We start from the raw sequence: 19,617 nt of genomic DNA, 5'->3' as shown, positions 1-19,617 counted from the left end.
TTAAGGGGGTTATTCTTATACTACCTTAATACTTCATTGCCATTGCATATTGTATATCATGTTTATCTTTGCTTCTGTTTCAAATGCAGCATGGAAAAGGGTGCATTACTTTTTTGAATAGGGCCCCGTGCGGTCTGAGATTCTATTATATGAGGATTGTTTTCCTTGTGATTGGACATTGGTCCTTATGTTAGGATTGTTGTATTTTTGTACCATTTACTTCTTGTACCCCTTTTCTTGTCTGTATCTTTTTTATTATCGTTGTTTTTCTACAAATATTTCTACAAAAAGAATTTTGAAAAAAAAAAAAAATATTCCCATCACCGAGGATGACATAACTGTTTCATGGTCGTGTCTTGCCCTTATTATAGTGTCCCATCCTGTGAAACTGACACTCGATTTCCCAATTCATGTTTCTAACTCAGAAAACCCTTGGGAAGGTGTTTGAACCGAAGCCAGAAGGAGGAAGATTCTTTTTCTTTGGAGCCTCCATAGTCTGGGAAAGTCTTAGTTTCGTCTTTGAATTGTAGTTTTGTTTTACACCAAAAGGTTGTTGAGCTTTTCCCAGTAGAAATAGCTCCCATTTGGGAAGCTCTTCTTCCACAGATGCCCAGTACTGGTTCTGTAACACACAACAAATGAACAGTGTTTGACATTAAAAAATCTATTCTGCATACAAGCTTCTTTTGTTGAGGCTAATTTTAGGAGGAAAGTCACTCCTCTCCCCTATCCACCCCCCCCCCTTTAAGAGGTAGTAAAGTATGTGTTGAGATTATAATAAAGCTTACATGTAGGTAAAATTAATCTTTCCTAAACATGCATCGTTCAGGAGATCTTTGCTTTTTTGGCAGCCTTGGCAGCCGGTAACATCACCGGCGCATGCACTCTGGAAGAACAGCATACCTGTGCCGCTCCTTTAGAGAGCTGCGCCGTAGCCGTGACTCTCGTGCGTGATGCATACTATCACATTACGCCATTGCCTTGCAGGGGATTTTTTTAAATGCCGCGGTTTACTACCGCTTTGAAGGTGGCCATGGATGGATCAAAATTTGGCTAGATCAGCAGGCACCAGACAAGTTTTGAACCATCTATGGCTGTTCCTGCTCCACAGAAGTTGATCTAATGATCTCTTAAATGGCAATGTTGGAAAATGATCTTGATGCATTCTTACAGTGGAGGAGTCCCCGCTGTCAGAATACGATAGCACAGTGGGGAGGATACCTCCATCCATCTCTCTTGTGTGGATGGGGTAAATCTGCTGATCCGCTGGCTGATCGAAAGAAAAAAAAATGACCCATCCAAGGCCAGCATAAGTTCAGCTAAAAATAAAAAAATAAGCACAAGGGACATAACTTACAGTTAGTATTATGTGTCCCTTGTGCTGATTCTTCCACTTTCAGTAGAAATATTTATCTATCCTATCCTCTGCCCCCACTGTCATAATCTTCAGGTGCAGCGGAGGTTATTACAGCCTGTATACCTGTATACAGGGTCTGTCAGGAGTTCTCATCAAAAGAGCCCGACAATACATGCCCTTTCCTGCCAGATCCGCCATTCATAGTAGAAATACTAGAGCTTCTATGAATGACACAGAATCTATAAATGGAGAGGATGGAGCTATCAATTATCCATCTGTCCCCCATTTATGGAACCTGTTGATGGGGGGGGGGGGGGGATTGGGGTTGTGGGAGAGTATAGGACAGAGGAAGATTTCTACTGAAAGGAGAAGAATAAAAAAAAGGACACATCATACTAAGTTATGTCCCTTGTGCTGATTTTTAGGCTTTTATTTTTAGCTAAATGATATGTTTTAATGATTGATATTGATCATTTCATTTTTATAGTGTTGCAAGCGCTGTGGGAAGTGTGCAAAAGGCATGCTAATTTTATCATTATTCTAAAATCTTGTCTATAGCAGCTGCTCTTCATCACTTATTATTTATACTCACATAGCATAAATTTGTTTTACAGTGGGTACGGAAAGTATTCAGACCCCCTTAAATTTTTCACTCTTTGTTATATTGCAGCCATTTGCTAAAATCATTTAAGTTCATTCTTCTTCCTCATGAATGTACACATAGCACCCCATACTGACAGAAAAACACAGAATTGTTGACATTGTTGCAGATTTATTAAAAAAGAAAAACTGAAATATCACATGGTCCTAAGTATTCAGACCCTTTGCTGTGACACTCATATATTTAACTCAGGTGCTTTCCATTTCTTCTGATCATCCTTGAGATGGTTCTTCACCTTCATTTGAGTCCAGCTGTGTTTGATTATACTGATTGGACTTGATTAGGAAAGCCACACACCTGTCTATATAAGACCTTCCAGATCACAATGCATGTCAGAGCAAATGAGAATCATGAGGTCAAAGGAACTGCCTGAAGAGCTCAGAGACAGAATTGTGGCAAGGCACAGATCTGGCCAAGGTTACAAAAAGATTTCTGCTGCACTTAAGGTTCCTAAGAGCACAGTGGCCTCCATAATCCTCAAATGGAAGACGTTTTGGACGAACAGAACCCTTCCTAGAGCTGGCTGTCCGGCCAAACTGAGCTATCGGGGGAGAAGAGCCTTTGTGAGAGAGGTAAAGAAGAACCCAAAGATCACTGTGGCTGAGCTCCAGAGCTGCAGTCAGGAGATGGGAGAAAGTTGTAGAAAGTCAACCATCACTGCAGCCCTCCACCAGTCGGGGCTTTATGGCAGAGTGGCCCGACGGAAGCCTCTCCATGTGTAAGACACATGAAAGCCCGCATGGAGTTTGCTAAAAAAACACCTGAAGGACTCCAAGATGGTGAGAAATAATATTCTCTGGTCTGATGAGACCAAAATAGAACTTTTTGGCCTTAATTCTAAGCGGTATGTGTGGAGAAAACCAGGCACTGCTCATCACCTGTCCAATACAGTCCCAACAGTGAAGCATGGTGGTGGCAGCATCATGCTGCGGGGGTGTTTTTCAGCTGCAGGGACAGGACAACTGGTTGCAATCGAGGGAAAGATGAATGCGGCCAAGTACAGGGATATCCTGGAAAAAAAAAACTTCTCCAGAGTGCTCTGGACCTCAGACTGGGCCGAAGGTTTACCTTCCAACAAGACAATGACCCTAAGCACACAGCTAAAATAACGAAGGAGTGGCTTCACAACAACTCCGTGACTGTTCTTGAATGGCCCAGCCAGAGCCCTGACTTAAACCCAATTGAGCATCTCTGGAGAGACCTAAAAATGGCTGTCCACCAACGTTTACCATCCAACCTGACAGAACTGGAGAGGATCTGCAAGGAGGAATGGCAGAGGATCCCCAAATCCAGGTGTGAAAGACTTGTTGCATCTTTCCCAAAAAGACTCCTGGCTGTATTAGATCAAAAGGGGGCTTCTACTAAATACTGAGCAAAGGGTCTGAATACTTAGGACCATGTGATATTTCAGTTTTTCTTTTTTAATAAATCTGCAACAATGTCAACAATTCTGTGTTTTTCTGTCAGTATGGGGTGCTATGTGTACATTCATGAGGTAGAAGAATGAACTTAAATGATTTTAGCAAATGGCTGCAATATAACCAAGAGTGAAAAATTTAAGGGGGTCTGAATACTTTCCGTACCCACTGTATATCTTTTGGCGCAAGTGGTATTCATTTTATTTATTTTTAGCTATACTTAGGCTTTAAAGTGATTCTAAAGCCCTAAGGTTTTTGACCTTAATGAATTCTATGCATTAAGGTCAAAAACCTTCGGTAAGGATGACTCCCCCCCCCAGCCTCCCCTTATACTTACCTGAGCCCCATCTGGAGTAGAGGCTCTCTCCATATTCACAGGGCATATTGAAAGCAGCGGGTCCATTGGCTCTTGCTGCTGTCAATCAAATGCAGTGACAAGGGAGCAGGGGACAAAGCCATCCCGCACCGCCTGTGTCTAGCTAGTAGCTTGTCTCTGAATTGAGCCTACGCAAGTGCTCCCATGGGAAGCGGCTTCCTATGGGGCCACTTGCAGAAGAGGTAGTGCCAGGAGTGCTGCTGTTACTGGTCAGTGTTACTGGTCAGATCACCAGGTGAAAACAGAGGAGAAAAAGCCAAAGAAAAGAAAACGAATGCAGCTACCACATCTAAGGATTGGTAAGCTGTAATATATTACATTTCTGTTTTGGGTTTATTATCGCTTTGGTGGTATTTCTTCCAGGATCAATGGGTATTTTGTGTACTTGGAGAATCGTTACAGGGATAAAATATAGGGAAAAGTGCATGTATTGCAGAGATGTTGGATAGTGCAATCATGGATGGGTTGGGCTTAAATCCAGGGGCATGGTCTTTTCTCTTATAGCCCAACTCCAATCAATGCTTTTTTTAGTTTTAAATAGATTTGGAAAAATAAATCTATTAATTAACCTTTTTTGAAGATTTTATCCCATTTCTTGTCCCCATGACTACCCGTGACAACAGAATAAATAGGGGGAGTGGTAAGCAGCACACATGGGGAGGAGGGTTTACTAAAACTGGAGCAATTAGAATCTGGTGCAGCTGTGCATTGTAGCCAATCAGCTTCTAACTTCAGCTTGTTCGGTTAAGCTTTGACAATAAAACCTGGAAGCTGATTGGTTACTATGCAGAGCTGCACCAGATTTTGCACTATTCAGTATTAGTAAATCAACCCCAGATAGAAACTAGTCACAGAGGTTCTAACCCTGACCCATTTTACTGAAAAAATGTGTTTTGTTTTTTTCCCCACTGATATTTCCCATCATTTCCTGTCCCTAATTAAAAAGTTGTGCAAATAGTGAAAGTTTCTCCCCAGAATTCTCCCTGGACACACAGGGGAGGGTTGTGTGGATAATCTAGGTAATAACAGACTTGTTCTTGGATTTAAAGAGACACTGTCACTGCCATGCAAGCCCCAGACCCTGTACTGAACCCAATATACTCACTTTGCCTGCGTTGTGTCATTGCTTCTTCCTCTGTGGCAGCTAGCATTTGAATTAGCGGTGTCACAGATGGGGGGGGGGGGTTTAGTTGTCACTCCCTCGGATGTATGAAAGTTTTCAGTACTTGCAATTGGAGAAGCAAGGGAGGGACTTTAGGTAAGGTAAGCATTCAAGGGCCAGGAATGACCCTTTGCAGAGACACTGTCATCTTGGCACTGGACGAGATGACAGTGTCTCTTAAAAAATGCTGACATCTTTGCTATAGACCAATGGTATCCAAATTGTGGCCCGGGGGCCAGATGCCTTTGCTTGCCTCTATCTGGCCCCCGGGGCACTATTCCTCCCCCTGGGACACTATTCTGCCATCTGACACCAAAAATGGGGTACCATTTCTTCCACTGACACCAATAATGGGCTCCTTATCCCCTCTTTGATGCCAACAATGGGATACTATATCTCTTCCTAATGCCAAATGTGGCGATGTTTACTTCCACTGATGCCAGGACAATTTCCACTCACGCTAGCTACAGTCTGGCCCTCCTAAAGTCTGAAGGACAATGAACCCGGCCCTTTAGAAAGTTTGGAGACCCCTGCTTTAGACAATATATGCTGCTTTTTACCAACCTCTAGATTAGCAAAGGAGGGATTAGGATCAACTTGTGCTCTTCGTTTCAGATTTTTCACCGATGTTTGAAAATCCTAAAAAAATCATAGGAGGAAATAATGTAGTTAAATTACAAAATATATGTAAACTATTTCTTAAAATGCTTACCCCAGCACCTGCAGTTTACAACTTTTCATGCTGCTGGCTCCTGCTCTCTCAGTACTGCTTCCCTGTCTTCACAGCAAAGAGTCAACAGTGGACAGTAAAGGTTGGAGAAAGTCCGCTAACTTGGAGAGGTGGATGGGGGGGGGGGCAGGGAGTATCTTGACATCCTAGGCTATGGTGGGGCTGTGTATATCTATTGATGCACATAGCATAGGGAGACACAACCATAGCTCCCAACTGTCCCTGATTTTGAGGGACTGTCCCTCTTTCCTCCTCATTTGTCCCTCATTTTGGTCGGATCTATATTGCTGTATATAAAACGCACTATTTGTTTTTCAAAAAGTGTTTCCCAGTGCTAAACCTTTCATCTAATTTCTAAATTGCTATATTTGTAAATATTAAAAGCCAGCATAAAGCAATAACAGTGGTAAAAAAAGGATTTGTGGGTTCAACTAATCTTTTTTTTTTATAATTCTTGTTTAAGGGGGTGTGGCAGGGGGTGTGACCTATGCTTACATACTTTTGCTAAGAGGTGTTCCTCATTCCCATCTGAAAAAGTTGGGAGGTATGCGCAACTCTGGTCCCTGCATGCAAGGGTGGCTCCTTGCAACACTGCAAAAGAAAGGAGCCAGCCTGATACGGGAAACCTAAGACAGCGGTCATGACGCCATATTAAACTGGAACATAGGGGTTAAGAAATAAAGAAATTGCATACTGAGTAAGTGAATAAATCAGCTGCTGAAATGCTTAAAAATGAGGGTTATTATCATTATTAATATACCATTGAAAGTGTTTGGTTATACTGCATCTATCTGAGTGCTAAAAATATCTGTTGATCCTGCCAGCAGTCCGAAACGCGTTGTCCGTAGTAACAGCAGAGGCAGTGCACCCGTGTCTTGAATCTCCCACCTCGCAGCTCCGTACAACTTGTGGCTCCGGCTTTGGCTGAGGCTCTCCTGAGGCGCCGTAGATCACGTCGGTATAGTGTGCAGGCGCACTAGAACCGGCATCCGGTGACCAGGCAACACAGGAAGTGAAGGAGAGCGGGGATACAGCGGCGGCAGCCGCGAATGAGGAGACCGCAGAGTCACCATCTGGAGGGACGGGAGGAGCGAGTAGCTCCTGTTGGAATGCTGTAAAGCGATTGTCTTAAAGGAAAAGTGTGAGTGCAATTCCAATGTACTGTGTTATTGTCCTTTATTAAAGCGTTATTGCCCGAGGTTGCGTGCGCTTTTCTTTACAGATTTGAATTGTTTTGTCACTCTAGTACAGGAAGTGTTACTGACAGGTTTACCAGATAAAAAAAAATAAGAATAAACCTGAAAAAAAAAAAGAAATCTATGTACTGTAATTACCACATTTAAAGCCCAACTCTGGGCAAATAAAAAAGGATTCCTTGCAGTGCGGGCACAGCCTCATTATTTGCTCATTTATAGAGATGGTACAGCGCCACTAAATAAATAACTATCTGACAACTTTAAAGAGGTAAACCAAAGTCCATAAGTCCATAAGAGGGAAATTTCAGATGCTGGGACTATGACAGTGAATCCCACATCAATCTTGCAAGTAGAGTTTCAGGCAGAGATCACATAAACAATAAGGATGTAACCTTACCGGACAGTTGGACCCCCTGTTACGGAAGGTCAAACAGGCATGCGATATCAACCACCAGGAACAAAACTGCGTCCAAATTCCTCTCCAATCGACCACAGACACTCCGGGTAACCATTGAACATGGATCCGGCGGACCTCACTGAACCCCAGGTGCACAGAGGGGATGACCTAAGACCATGCCTGATGACAAAAGACTTTTCTATGTGTTGTGTTCTTCTAGCCACTTGTTTACAGAGATGTATAGTAACGAAGTAGAAATACTTAAGTACTGTACTTAAGTACCGAAATGCGGTATCTGTACTTTCCTAGAGTAGAATTTTTTTCTCCTACTTCAACTTTTACTTCACTACATTTTTTCGATGATTTCGATACTTCTACTCAAGTATTTTTTTTTGTGCTGCATAGTTACTCGTTACTTTTAAAAAAATTACCACTGCCAGAACAGTAGATGGCAGGTTGCATAAAGCTCAAAAAAAATGTGTATAATGTCATTTGTAAATCAGCGCATACGAAAATAAAGGCTGTGTATAATAAAAGCTGCTATACCAAATCTTTCCAATAAAAAGAAAATATGAAACAAACAAATAAATGGTGCTACAGCGCTTAAAGTGCATCAAGAAACTACTAACAAACACAGGTTAATCATTTGAATAAATCATTTGAAATAATAAAAAACAATATGATGTTCAAACTTTTGACTTCTTTCTTTAATAACTACATAACACAGTACTTGTACTTCTACTTTCAGTACTTGAGTAGAATTTTTTTTTCAAAACTACTGGTACTTTTTACTTTTAGTACTTAAGTAGCAATTTTTTTGAAAAAACTACTTGCAATACTTAAGTAAAAAAAATGTTGAATACTTTAGTACTTCTACTTAAGTAACTTTTTCTGTGAGCACTTCCACTTCTACTCAAGTCACTTTTTGATCGAGCACTTGTACTTTTACTCAAGTAGAAATTTCGAGTACTTTATACAAGTCTGCTTGTTTATGGCACTTGGGTATAAGGTATCAGCCTCATCCACAGGATATTTGGAACCGTGTCAGTTTATTTGTATTGTTAAACAGATTTTTGGGAGATGACCTAACAGGAAGTGAATGCTGATACAAGCTACAGGAAGTGATAGAATCTAAAAATCTGAACACAACACATAGAAAAGTCTTTTGTCATCAGGCATGGTCTTAGGTCATCCCCTCTGTGCACCTGGGGTTCAGTGAGGTCCGCCGGATCCATGATCAATGGTTACCCGGAGTGTCTGTGGCCGATTGGAGAGGAATTTGGACGCAGTTTTGTTCCTGGTGGTTGATATCGCATGCCTGTTTGACCTTCCGTAACAGGGGGTCCAACTGTCCAGTAAGGTTACATCCTTATTGTTTATGTGATCTCTGCCTGAAACTCTACTTGCAAGATTGATGTGGGATTCACTGTCATAGTCCCAGCATCTGAAATTTCCCTCTTATGGACTTTGGTTTACCTCTTTAAAGTTGTCAGATAGTTATTTATTTAATGGCGCTGTACCATCTCTACAATTTTCTGGGTTTGATATACTTAGTACTAGCAGCCTATAGCATTAATTTTCTCTGTGCGCAGCTTTCTTCCCCTTTATTTGCTCATTTATGCCTAGGGGAACAATAAAAGGAGATTTTCTTACCCAAACTCCTCCCTGCAGCTAGACTGATCCCTACTGCTTATGCACCCCTACGCTACACTCGTCTAGGGTCCTGAAATTATCAAGACCAGAGAAGGATCCATAGTTCTGCTCTGGATATGAGGATGCAGAGGAACAGATCACTGCCGGATCATGGGGGAACACTGGCTACTGGGGGAGCGGAGGATCAGGTAAGTAAAACTGTTTCTCCTCCTCCTTAGAGAAAACAAGCAATTAACCATTGCAGTCCGGGCACAGCAGCAGCAAAAGCTTATTTTTTTCTTATAACCAGTGATAAAACCATTAACAAATAATTTTGGAGCTGGGCTTTAAAATATAAAGGACACATTTCAGGCATACCCTCAACAAGAGGCACGTGAGAATCTTCCTTCCAGTGCCATTCCCCAGGACCAAGGCTGTCTTGATGCATGTGCACCCCAGGGCACTGCCCAGGGGCCCCAGGTGCATTGGGTCCCCATGAAAATCTTGCATTGCATCATGCTTGCAAACTGTCCTGGATTTGCCAGGACAGTCAATCTTTCTACCAAGGCATCTGTCCCGGGGCAGCCGTGTTCTGGGCAGTGTCCCATAAATTGAACTGTGCCCTCCTGATCCCAGTATTGTGCCATAAGCTCCCACCCCATCCCCCCGTACTGTGCCCTTTGTGTTGATTAATCTATCAACTATTTATACATTAATTCTTGAGAGTAGGTGCATAAATTGGAGCAGGCTGGTAGGGGCCCCAGTGCATTACTTTGTCCAGGGGCCCATGATGGTATTAAGATGGCCCTGCCCAGGGGGCAGCAGACTAAATCTTCATATTCCACATCATGTACCCTTTAGAAGAACTCACTGCTGAGAAATGCTTGGAAACCAACAAAGCTTGAATTCCCCATAAAAGTAGGGTAGTTGCAAGCTTTGTCGGTGGTTCCTCCAACTCGACAGGGAGTGAGACTACAGGTCTCAGCAGACGAACCATTGTTAGGCAGAACTTACTTTTAGAAGCATCTGATTTCTGTTATGTGCTGCCTCTGAAGCTTGGCTGTCCTTTCCAATCTGCTCGCCGTAAATCTTCATCTCTTCAGTCAGTTTATTCTTTTCATCAAGTCTAAAGAAAAAGGGAGTAAAGAAAATGTACAAATACATGTATCCATAGTCTACTTTGTGTTTCATTTAGCAAATTTAAAGAATGTTCCCCAAAACTGATTTTGCCACTCCTTCAGGTACCCCAAGATTATGGATTAGCTATTGAATCCTTCCTTGGAATATACAGAGAATTGACTTCAGCAGGTGACAACAGTAGGTCAACTAAAAATCAAAGCTCAACGTTTGGGGAAGAGCAGGATTCTCCTGCTGGGGTACCATGAACAAAATGCTGCCCCTTGCATTTAAAACAAAATAATTTATCTATACCCCTAAAAAATGACGTGGGAACCATGGCAGTGTGACATTGCTTTTCCATGTGATGATTTCAAATGAAAATGATTATCAGCTGCAAGACAATAATCTGTTCAGCATCCAGGCCCTCTGTTGTTGAAGTAATTGCCTTCTGCCCAAAGTCTGGCACTGTAAATTTTTTGGGCCAGCAGTGTGAAGATTTTTGGTGCAGAGGCTCTCAGTACAGGAATGAGGTACCAGTTTAGGTTAGTGTTAGGGTTGGACTGAGGGGGTTTATTTTAGCATTGGGGGAAAAGGTTGCTGTCAATAGTCTTTAGGCTTTTTTCAATGGACAAATGCAGATTTCTTCCAAGGTGTATTTTGCATGCATTTAGAATTCTTCCAAGATTATTCAAAGTTCATTAATAAGTGAATTTGACCTGAGATTGACCACCTTCCGACCTGCATTTGACATGGGGTAGACCACTTTCCAACCTGTATCTGACCTGAGGTTGACCACCTTCCAACCTGCATTTGACTTGAGGTTGACCACCTTCCAACCTGCATTTGACCTGAGGTTAACCACCTTCCAAATTGCATTTGACCTGAGGTTGACCACCGTTCAACCTGCATTTGGCCGTAGGTTGACCAATGTTTAACCTGCATTTGGCCATAGGTTGACCACTGTTTAACCTGCATTTGGCCATAGGTTGACCACTGTTTAACCTGCATTTGACCTGAGGTTAACAACCATCCAACCAGCATTTGACCTGAGGTTGACCATCTTCCAACCTGCATTTGACCTGAGGGTGACCACCTTCCGACCTGCATTTGGCATGGGGTAGACCACTTTCCAACCTGCATTTGACTTGAGGTTGACCACCTTCCAACCTGCATTTGACCTGAGGTTGACCATCTTCCAAATTGCATTTGACCTGAGGTTGACCACCGTTCAACCTGCATTTGGCCGTAGGTTGACCACTGTTTAACCTGCATTTGGCCGTAGGTTGACCACTGTTTAACCTGCATTTGGCCGTAGGTTGACCACTGTTTAACCTGCATTTGGCCGTAGGTTGACCACTGTTTAACCTGCATTTGACCTGAGGTTAACCACCATCCAACCAGCATTTGACCTGAGGTTGACCATCTTCCAACCTGCATTTGACCTGAGGTTGACCACCTTCCAACCCACATTTGGCCCGAGGATAACTACCTTCCAACCCAGATCTGACCTTGGGTAGACCACCTTCCAATCTGCATTTGACCTGGGGCAGACCAACTTCCAACCTGTATTTGACCTGAGGTTGACCATCTTCTAACCTGAATTTGACCTGAGCTTGAGCACCTTCTAACCTGCTTATGACCTGAAGTTGACCACCTTCTAGTCTGCTTTTGACTCCCTGCTAAGCTGCATCAACCTGCTTCTAGTTGTTTTTACATTCCCGTTGACTTTTTATGGGGAAAGAAGCAGGTCCAGATGCAAACAAAAGCCCATTACTTAAGCCGCTAAGACTAGCTTTAGATTTTTGAGGTGCTTTAGGACCTAACCCTTTCACTGTTTTTGACGTAACTATTGTGTCCTTGGTGGCGCTGGCATGTAAACAGACTTCTGGTTGCTAAAGCAGCTGGGAGTTTGTGTAGACTTTTTCTTACAACTAATGGCTTTCTTGTAGAAGTGATTCAGATGGGCAATGGCTGCAAGCGCTGATCAGTGTGTTTTCATGGCGAGGGGTGTTGTGAATGCAGAGGCACGGCGCGGGGGATTGTTGCACCAACATTGCATGTGTTGGTACAGTGATCTGTCAGTTTTTTTCATTCAGCCCATTGGGTTGAGCGAATAAAAACTAGCAGTGTGTACTGGGCTGAAGGGACCTTAGGGATTGTAAGCTGCTTTAGGGCAGGCACTGGTGTGAATGTACAATATATATATATATTTATGTATATAAGTAAAGCGCTGCATGAATTGTTGATGCTATATAGATACCTGAGATAAATAAAAAAAAAATGAGGAATGAAAATATTTCTAACTCTAAGAGATCATTTACACTTCTGCGCTCCGGTATAATCGCATGGGTTAGCGCAAAGTATAGTAATGTACTTTAAAAAAGAATAGCGCGCAAATGCAAAAGAAATTACTACCAAATCTGAAGAGAGTCCATAAATAAAAATGGAGGTTTGGTCCCACCATATGGCCATATCGTGCTCAAGCCCACTACTGCGTCAAAGTACCCCATTATCAGTGGGTCCTACACTATCCATGAAAAAGAGATGAATCCAGCCCTTCTAACCCTTGGAGACAACACTCCTTGCTGGGAAAAATGTGCAAATGCACTACAGGGGACTCCTCCTATATCCATTTGATGGTGGACACTGATTGAGTACAGGTGTATGTGGGGGGTGGGGAGGGCTGCTCAACCTCGATAGTCTGGTCAGACCGAATACATAATAAACAGGCAAAAAATTTGGGGGAGCATACCCATGTATTTCCAAAGCTGCTGCAGCTATGAACCAAAAGACATGTATATTAAAAAAGAATAGCGCGCAAATGCAAAAGAAATTACTACCAAATCTGAAGAGAGTCCATAAATAAAAATGGGGGTTTGGTCCCACCATATGGCCATATCGTGCTCAAGCCCACTACTGCGTCAAAGTACCCCATTATGGATGGGATATAGGAGGAGTCCCCTGTAGTGCATTTGCACATTTTTCCCAGCAAGGAGTGTTGTCTCCAAGGGTTAGAAGGGCTGGATTCATCTCTTTTTCATGGATAGTGTAGGACCCACTGATAATGGGGTACTTTGACGCAGTAGTGGGCTTGAGCACGATATGGCCATATGGTGGGACCAAACCCCCATTTTTATTTATGGACTCTCTTCAGATTTGGTAGTAATTTCTTTTGCATTTGCGCGCTATTCTTTTTTAATATACATGTCTTTTGGTTCATAGCTGCAGCAGCTTTGGAAATACATGGGTATGCTCCCCCAAATTTTTTGCCTGTTTATATAGTAATGTACTTAGCATTGCTTTAACAAATAAACAGGCCCTAAAAGTTTGTGCTAGACATACACTTTAAAGCTGGCCATACATGGATCTAAATTCAGCTGGATCAGCCAAATTTTGATTCATGTGTGGCCACCGTGGTTGACAAAAGTTGATGTACCGGCTGACATCTGTTCAACGATCTGTTTTTTCTCTCGATCAGCGCAGCAGGCAATAGGCTGCAGCACTGATCTGTGTATTCTGATAGCGAAGTCTCCCTGCTGTCAGAATACAAAGACACAGCGGGGGGGTGTAGATTCCCCCATCCACCTGTTGCTTAAAAAAAAAGAAAACTGACTTATGTATGGCCAGCCTAAGACCCTCCCCATGGTGTACACCAGTAGACCCTAAGGGCAATAAACAGACCGCCAGTATTTCATAATGTGTTAAAAATAATAGCCACTTTTTCTACACATCCCATAGTCCATGTCAGGGCAGAGAAAGAGAGGGTGGCTACATTCCTACATACAATGGAATCATGGAGAACGAACATAGCCATCCTCTAACAAGAAGTTACATTACAGCAGCAAAACATTTGGTTTGAAGATTTGGGGGAGGCTGAGAGCAATAGAAGGGACTTTGTTGAGTTAAGAATACACACTAGAGTAGATTCTTTTATTTAAACTGAAGTTTAGTGTCAACTTAACGGAGGAGTTCTTGTTTTAGATTGCTATGTGACGATTTGCCGGAGATTGCACAGTATATATGCAAACAGACACATGCAAAGTAACACAAATCTGACACAGCCATGGCATATGTTTGCAGCATTGATACTGACAAATGTTTAGCACACCAGGCTGACGATATCAGATAAAACCTGGAAGAATATTTTACCTACATGATTTTGTGAAGTTTCTCTAACTCCTCTTCTCGGGCTGTATACAAAGTCATCCTTCTGCTGCCGCTTTCTGGAGAGAAAACAGACATTTTCTACCGTTATTACTGTGCGTTCCCACATCAGCCACAAGAATTCTTTTATTACTTTAAAGTGGAACTTTACCCATAACCACTTAATAAAACATAATGTTTTTTTTAGCAAGGAACATACATTTCACAATAATAGTTGTGCTACCAAAATTAGGGTGTGCTGTAAATTGCCTCCAGCATTGTTCCTGTTTCTTCTTTCTGGAGGCTGCTATTTTGCCCAGAGCCCCCGAGCAGCAGTAAACCTTTAGGCTGTCAGAAAATTGGCCTCTACAACTTCAGCACAATGCCTAAACATAGAGAGCAACTGAGCATGTGCAGAACAAGGTAAGACAGTGTAATACTGTATTTTGAGCAGTACAGACATTTGTTTTAAAATGTATTACATAGCTATATAGAGAGATGATCCGCACACCGGTAGTTGCTCTTAAAAATCTTCATCTTTATTCAAAAACCACAGAACACAACTGCTGATAAGATCAGTTGACGCGTTTCAGCCTATAAGGCCTTAGTCATAAGTTATGACTAAGGCCTTATAGGCTGAAACACTTCAACTGATCTTATCAGCAGTTGTGTTCTGTGGTTTTTGAATAACGATGACAATTTTTTAAGAGCAACTACCGGTGTGCGGATCGTCTTTCTGTATATGCACTCAGTGAAACGGCTGTGGATCGGGCACCCGGGAGCTCTTTCATTGGTGAGTTGTATGGGAAGTAGCACTGTTGCTTCTGTTTGCATTACATTACTATACCAGCAATAGAGGCCAACCTGAAGTGATCTAGCAGGACTTAATTTTCTGACAAAAGCTTTAATGAGTAATAGGTTCAATAAATATAAAAGAGGAGAGCAGAGGGTGACCTCATCTGTTTAGGGCTGTTCAGCATTGTCCAATTGGCTGGCTGGGGGTTCCGGGTCTTAACCTGAATTGTACTGCTTAAGGCCCCTTTCACACTTGTGCGACATGTCCTGTGACTTGGGACTGCAAAGTCGCATTACAAGTCATTCCCTATGATTTCCAGTGAGTACTGTTCATATCTGTGTGACTTCAAGGTAGTCCCTGCACTACTTTGGTCCAACTTTGATGCGACTTGAGGTCCAATGACTTCAAGATTACACAGGCATTGCTTTAAGTCGCGTCAAAGTCACGTGACTTTCAGGTCATACAGGTGTGAAAGGGGCCTAAAACTGAATTCTAGGTATAAAATTTTTTTTTGCATAGTTTCATATTTTTGGGATTGTTGCTGTCTTTTAGGTCCTGTGCTGAGTGGCTGCCCTGCTGCATACTGAACATAGGAGGTCACTCGCTCAGCACGGCATCATTCACCGAACATCTTTTCTCAAGGAGTGCAAAGCATTCTCTGATTAGATTAGGTGGCAACTGTGACATCACCACATTGCCTTTCCACCTCGTCCAATCAGAGAATGCTTTATATTAATTGAGAAATATGCAAGGCAATCTGTGAATGGCGCTTATGCCAAATGAGCGGCCCTCTGTGTTCACTATGCAGCAGGGAAAACAATTGCGATCAGTGTAGTAGCAGTGCCTACTACAGCGATTCTCCGGTTCCACATCACTCTCGCAGGTATGACACATGCATACTCACAAATACTCCATACCTGGACTTCAGCTTTAACTAATTGTGGACACCGGACGTACCACACACACCAGCCAAAATTTCTTTGACATACAGTATATTGTCAAAAGTATTGGGACACCTGCCTTTACACACACTTTAATGGCATCCCAGTCTTAGTCCGTAGAGTTCAATATTGAGTTGGCCCACCCTTTGCAGCTATGACAGCTTCAACTCTTCTGGGAAGGCTGTCCACAAGGTTGAGGAGTGTGTCTGTGGGAATGTTTGACCATTCTTCCAGAAAAGCATTTGTGAGGTCAGGCACTGATGTTGGAGAGAAGGCCTGGCTCACAGTCTCTGTTCTAATTCATCCCAAAGGTGTTCAGGTCTCAGGTTCAGGACTCTGTGCAGGCCAGTCAAGTTCCTCCACCCCAAACTCGCTCATCCATGTCTTTATGGACCTTGCTTTGTGCACTGGTGAGCAGTCATTTCAGAACAGGAAGGGGCCATCCCCAAACTGTTCCCACAAATTGGGGAGCATGAAATGTCTAAAATGTCATTGTATGCTGATGCCTTAGGAGTTCCCTTCACTGGAACTAAGTGGCCAAGCCCAACCCCTGAAAGACAACCCCCCCACCATAACCCCCCCTCCACCAAATGATTTGGACCAGTGCACAGAGCAAGGTCCATAAAGACATGGATGAGCGAGTTTGGGGTGGAGGAACTTGACTGGCCTACACAGAGTCCTGAACCCGAGACCTGAACACCTTTGGGATGAATTAGAGCGGAGACTGCGAGCCAGGCCTTCTCTCCAACATCAGTGCCTGACCTCACACTTCTAGAAGAATGGTCAAACATTCTCATAGACACACTCCTAAACCTTGTGGACAGCCTTAGCAGAAGAGTTGAAGCTGTTATAGCTGCAAAGCTACTCTGATTGCCGATCGCAATCTACACAGCATTTGTGAGATTGCGATCGGCATTCTGGGTAGCCAGGAACCCGGAAGAAGGACACAGCAGGGGACACCACGGCTTTCGATGCCCACACACCGGAGATGGCCGCACTCTGCAATCAATTTTAAAGGTAAGTATTTATCTTTATTCTATAACTGTAATGTACTGTAATGTGGGGTTAGATTTGGGGTAATTGGGGATAGCTTAGGATTAGGGGGGTATTTTTAGGTAAAAATGTGGCTTTAACCCTTTGATCGCCCCTGGTGTTAACCCCTATCTTGCCAGTGTCATTAGTACAGTGACAGTGCATTTTTTTTAGCACTGATTACTGTATTGGTGTCACTGGTCCCCAAGAAGTGTCACATTTGTCCGCCGCAATGTCTCAGGCCCATTAAAAATTGCCGATCGCCGCCATTACTAGTAAAAAAAAAAAATAGATAAAAATTCCATAAATATATCCCCATGTTTTTTTTACCAAAAATATGCAGTAGAATACAAATTGGCCTAAACTGATGAAGAAATTTGATTTTTTTACATTTTTTTATTGGATGATGTATAGCAAAAAGTAAAAAATATTGTTTTATTTTTTTTTTTTTTAATTGTCGGTCTTTTTTTTATAGCGCAAAGAAATAAAAACCGCACAGGTGATCAAATACCACCAAAAGAAAGCTCTATTTGTGGGAAAAATGGACATCAATTTTATTGGGGTACAGCGCCGCACGACCGCGCAATTGTCAGTTAAAGTAACGCAGTGCCGAATCCCAAAAAATGGCCTGGTCATTAAGGGGGTAAATCTTCCAGGGCTGAAGTGGTTAATATGTTTCTCGCCCGAACTGTTTGCACCGACATAGGTTACAAAACAAACCAAAAATTTACTCATTTATGTCCTTTAAATGATTTATCGATCAAGAATTCTGCCATTACACGATGGCAAAATTGTTTGCTCTCAGGTGTATGTCTAGCATAAGACTACATAATATGTGAAGGAGATTGTACAATCTGATTGTATGGTGTATGATCACCTTTATAAAGCACAGAAGCCTGTGGATCGCCATGACACCCATACACCATGTATTTTATCACAGAGGAGTCAGCAGCGGCCCTCTGATCGCCCTCTTGGTATCAGTAAAGCTGTCATTCAGCATCCCCTGCCCATCCCCCGTCAGCTGTCACCTTCCAATCACCAGCCCAGCTCCTCTCCACGAGCCATCGCCTCTCCACCACTTCCGCGTCCAGCGTCACCATGGTAACCAGGAGGAAGCGCGACACCGCCTCTCACCTCAAGAACTGCACAAACCATTTTTTTTTCCAATATTTTAACCAGCTTCCCTCAAACATTCAACGTCCAGTATCTGTACGATAAAACAAAGATTATTTATTGAAAATATATCTTTACATTTTCCATGGTCGCCATTTTTCTGTAGACCACGCTCCATTGCTTTACACCACACGGAGACATTTTGTTAGATCTAAGCGGTCCTCTAGTTTTATTTTCTTGTGCAGTGGCCGCGTGTTCAATGCATAGGAATGGTTTACCAATAATTGAGCGCTGCCGCCCTCTAGTGTCATATTAGGGCATTACAAGGGCGCCGATTGTAGCCAGGTGTGTGTGATGGAGTGCAGCCTTCTTCCATGGGGGGGAGGGGAGTGTGCACTGTGAGGTGAGAGGAGAAGCCTGCAATATCCTGCATTTCATTTTAATATCTGTAAATGTAGAAGGCACAGCCTAGGGTAAGTTTTTATGGTTAGTATTTGTTTTTCTTAATGCTTTGAGGTTCATGCAGTGTACAAATCACAGGGTTCACTACAGAGGCTGAGAGCGCCTTCTTCAGACGTAGGCCTCATTCACACACCTATGAGTATATACATGAATGGGACATTTCTAAACATATACATACACTATATTACCAAAAGTATTGGGACGCCGGCCTTTACACGCACATGAACTTTAATGGCATTCCAGTCTTAGTCCGTAGGGTTCAATATTGAGTTGGCCCACCCTTTGCAGCTATAATAGCTTCAGCTCTTCTGGGAAGGCTGTCCACAAGGTTTAGGAGTGTGTCTATGGGAATGTTTGACCATTCTTCCAGAAGTGCATTTGTGAGGTCAGGCACTGATGTTGGAGAGAAGGCCTGGCTCGCAGTCTCCACTCTAATTCATCCCAAAGGTGTTCTGCTGGGTTGAGGTCAGGACTCTGTGCAGGCCAGTCAGGTTCTTCCACCCAAAACTCACTCATTCATGTCTTTATGGACCTTGCTTTGTGCACTGATGCACAGTCATGTTGGAACAGGAAGGGGCCATCCCCAAACTGTTCCCACAAAATTGGGAGCATGAAATTGTCCAGAATGTCTTGGCATGCTGACGCCTTAAAGAGGAAGTAAAGTCTTTTGTTTTTTTTTCCATTTTTTTTTTTTTTTCTCTGCAAAGTAAATGCATAATGTGCTAGTATGCATCGCATACTAACCCATTATGTGACACTTCCCTGCAAACGAAGCCCACCTTGTCCCCGCTGCCAGCCGCATCCATGTTCACTTATCTTCCTTCCGGGTCTGCGGACTCCGGCTGTATTACTGGTCGGCGCAGCCGGTCACGGCACAGGGCTCTGAAGAAATGGCACAGGCTGCCGTTTCCTCAGAGCGCATGCGCCGATGATGTCATCAGCTACATGCACTGTAAATACCTCCTAAACAGTGCAAGTTTAGGAGATATTTACAGTACCTATAGGTAATCCTTAATATAGGCACAAGTTATTAAAGCGGAGTTCCGGGCACAAAAACGATTTTTTTTTTTGTGCCCCTCCGC

The 19,617-nt window shown here is 42.9% G+C and overlaps 1 protein-coding gene across 2 annotated transcripts; it reads right to left on the bottom strand.

Moving 5' to 3' along the window:
• Positions 1 to 375: 375 nt before the first annotated feature.
• On the bottom strand, positions 376 to 18,057 carry CEP15 (centrosomal protein 15). 2 transcript variants are annotated; one of them, XM_082266443.1, is made up of 5 exons: positions 17,989 to 18,057; positions 14,202 to 14,271; positions 9,944 to 10,055; positions 5,539 to 5,613; positions 376 to 622 (listed from the first exon to the last, which is right to left on the bottom strand). In XM_082266443.1, the coding sequence occupies exons 2-5, from the start codon at positions 14,252 to 14,254 to the stop codon at positions 422 to 424; spliced, it is 441 nt and encodes a 146-aa protein (XP_082122569.1). In that variant the 5' UTR covers positions 14,255 to 14,271; positions 17,989 to 18,057; the 3' UTR covers positions 376 to 421. The 2 variants fall into 2 exon arrangements, with proteins under 2 accessions (XP_082122569.1, XP_082122570.1); XM_082266444.1 differs by lacking the exon at positions 5,539 to 5,613.
• Positions 18,058 to 19,617: the final 1,560 nt, after the last annotated feature.

The sequence above is a fragment of the Pelophylax lessonae genome (assembly GCF_965119305.1).
Source record: "Pelophylax lessonae genome assembly, chromosome: 8".
In the NCBI taxonomy this organism is placed as follows: domain Eukaryota; kingdom Metazoa; phylum Chordata; class Amphibia; order Anura; family Ranidae; genus Pelophylax; species Pelophylax lessonae.
Note: the sequence above shows the minus strand (reverse complement) of the source record. Positions and strands in the feature narration are given on the sequence as shown.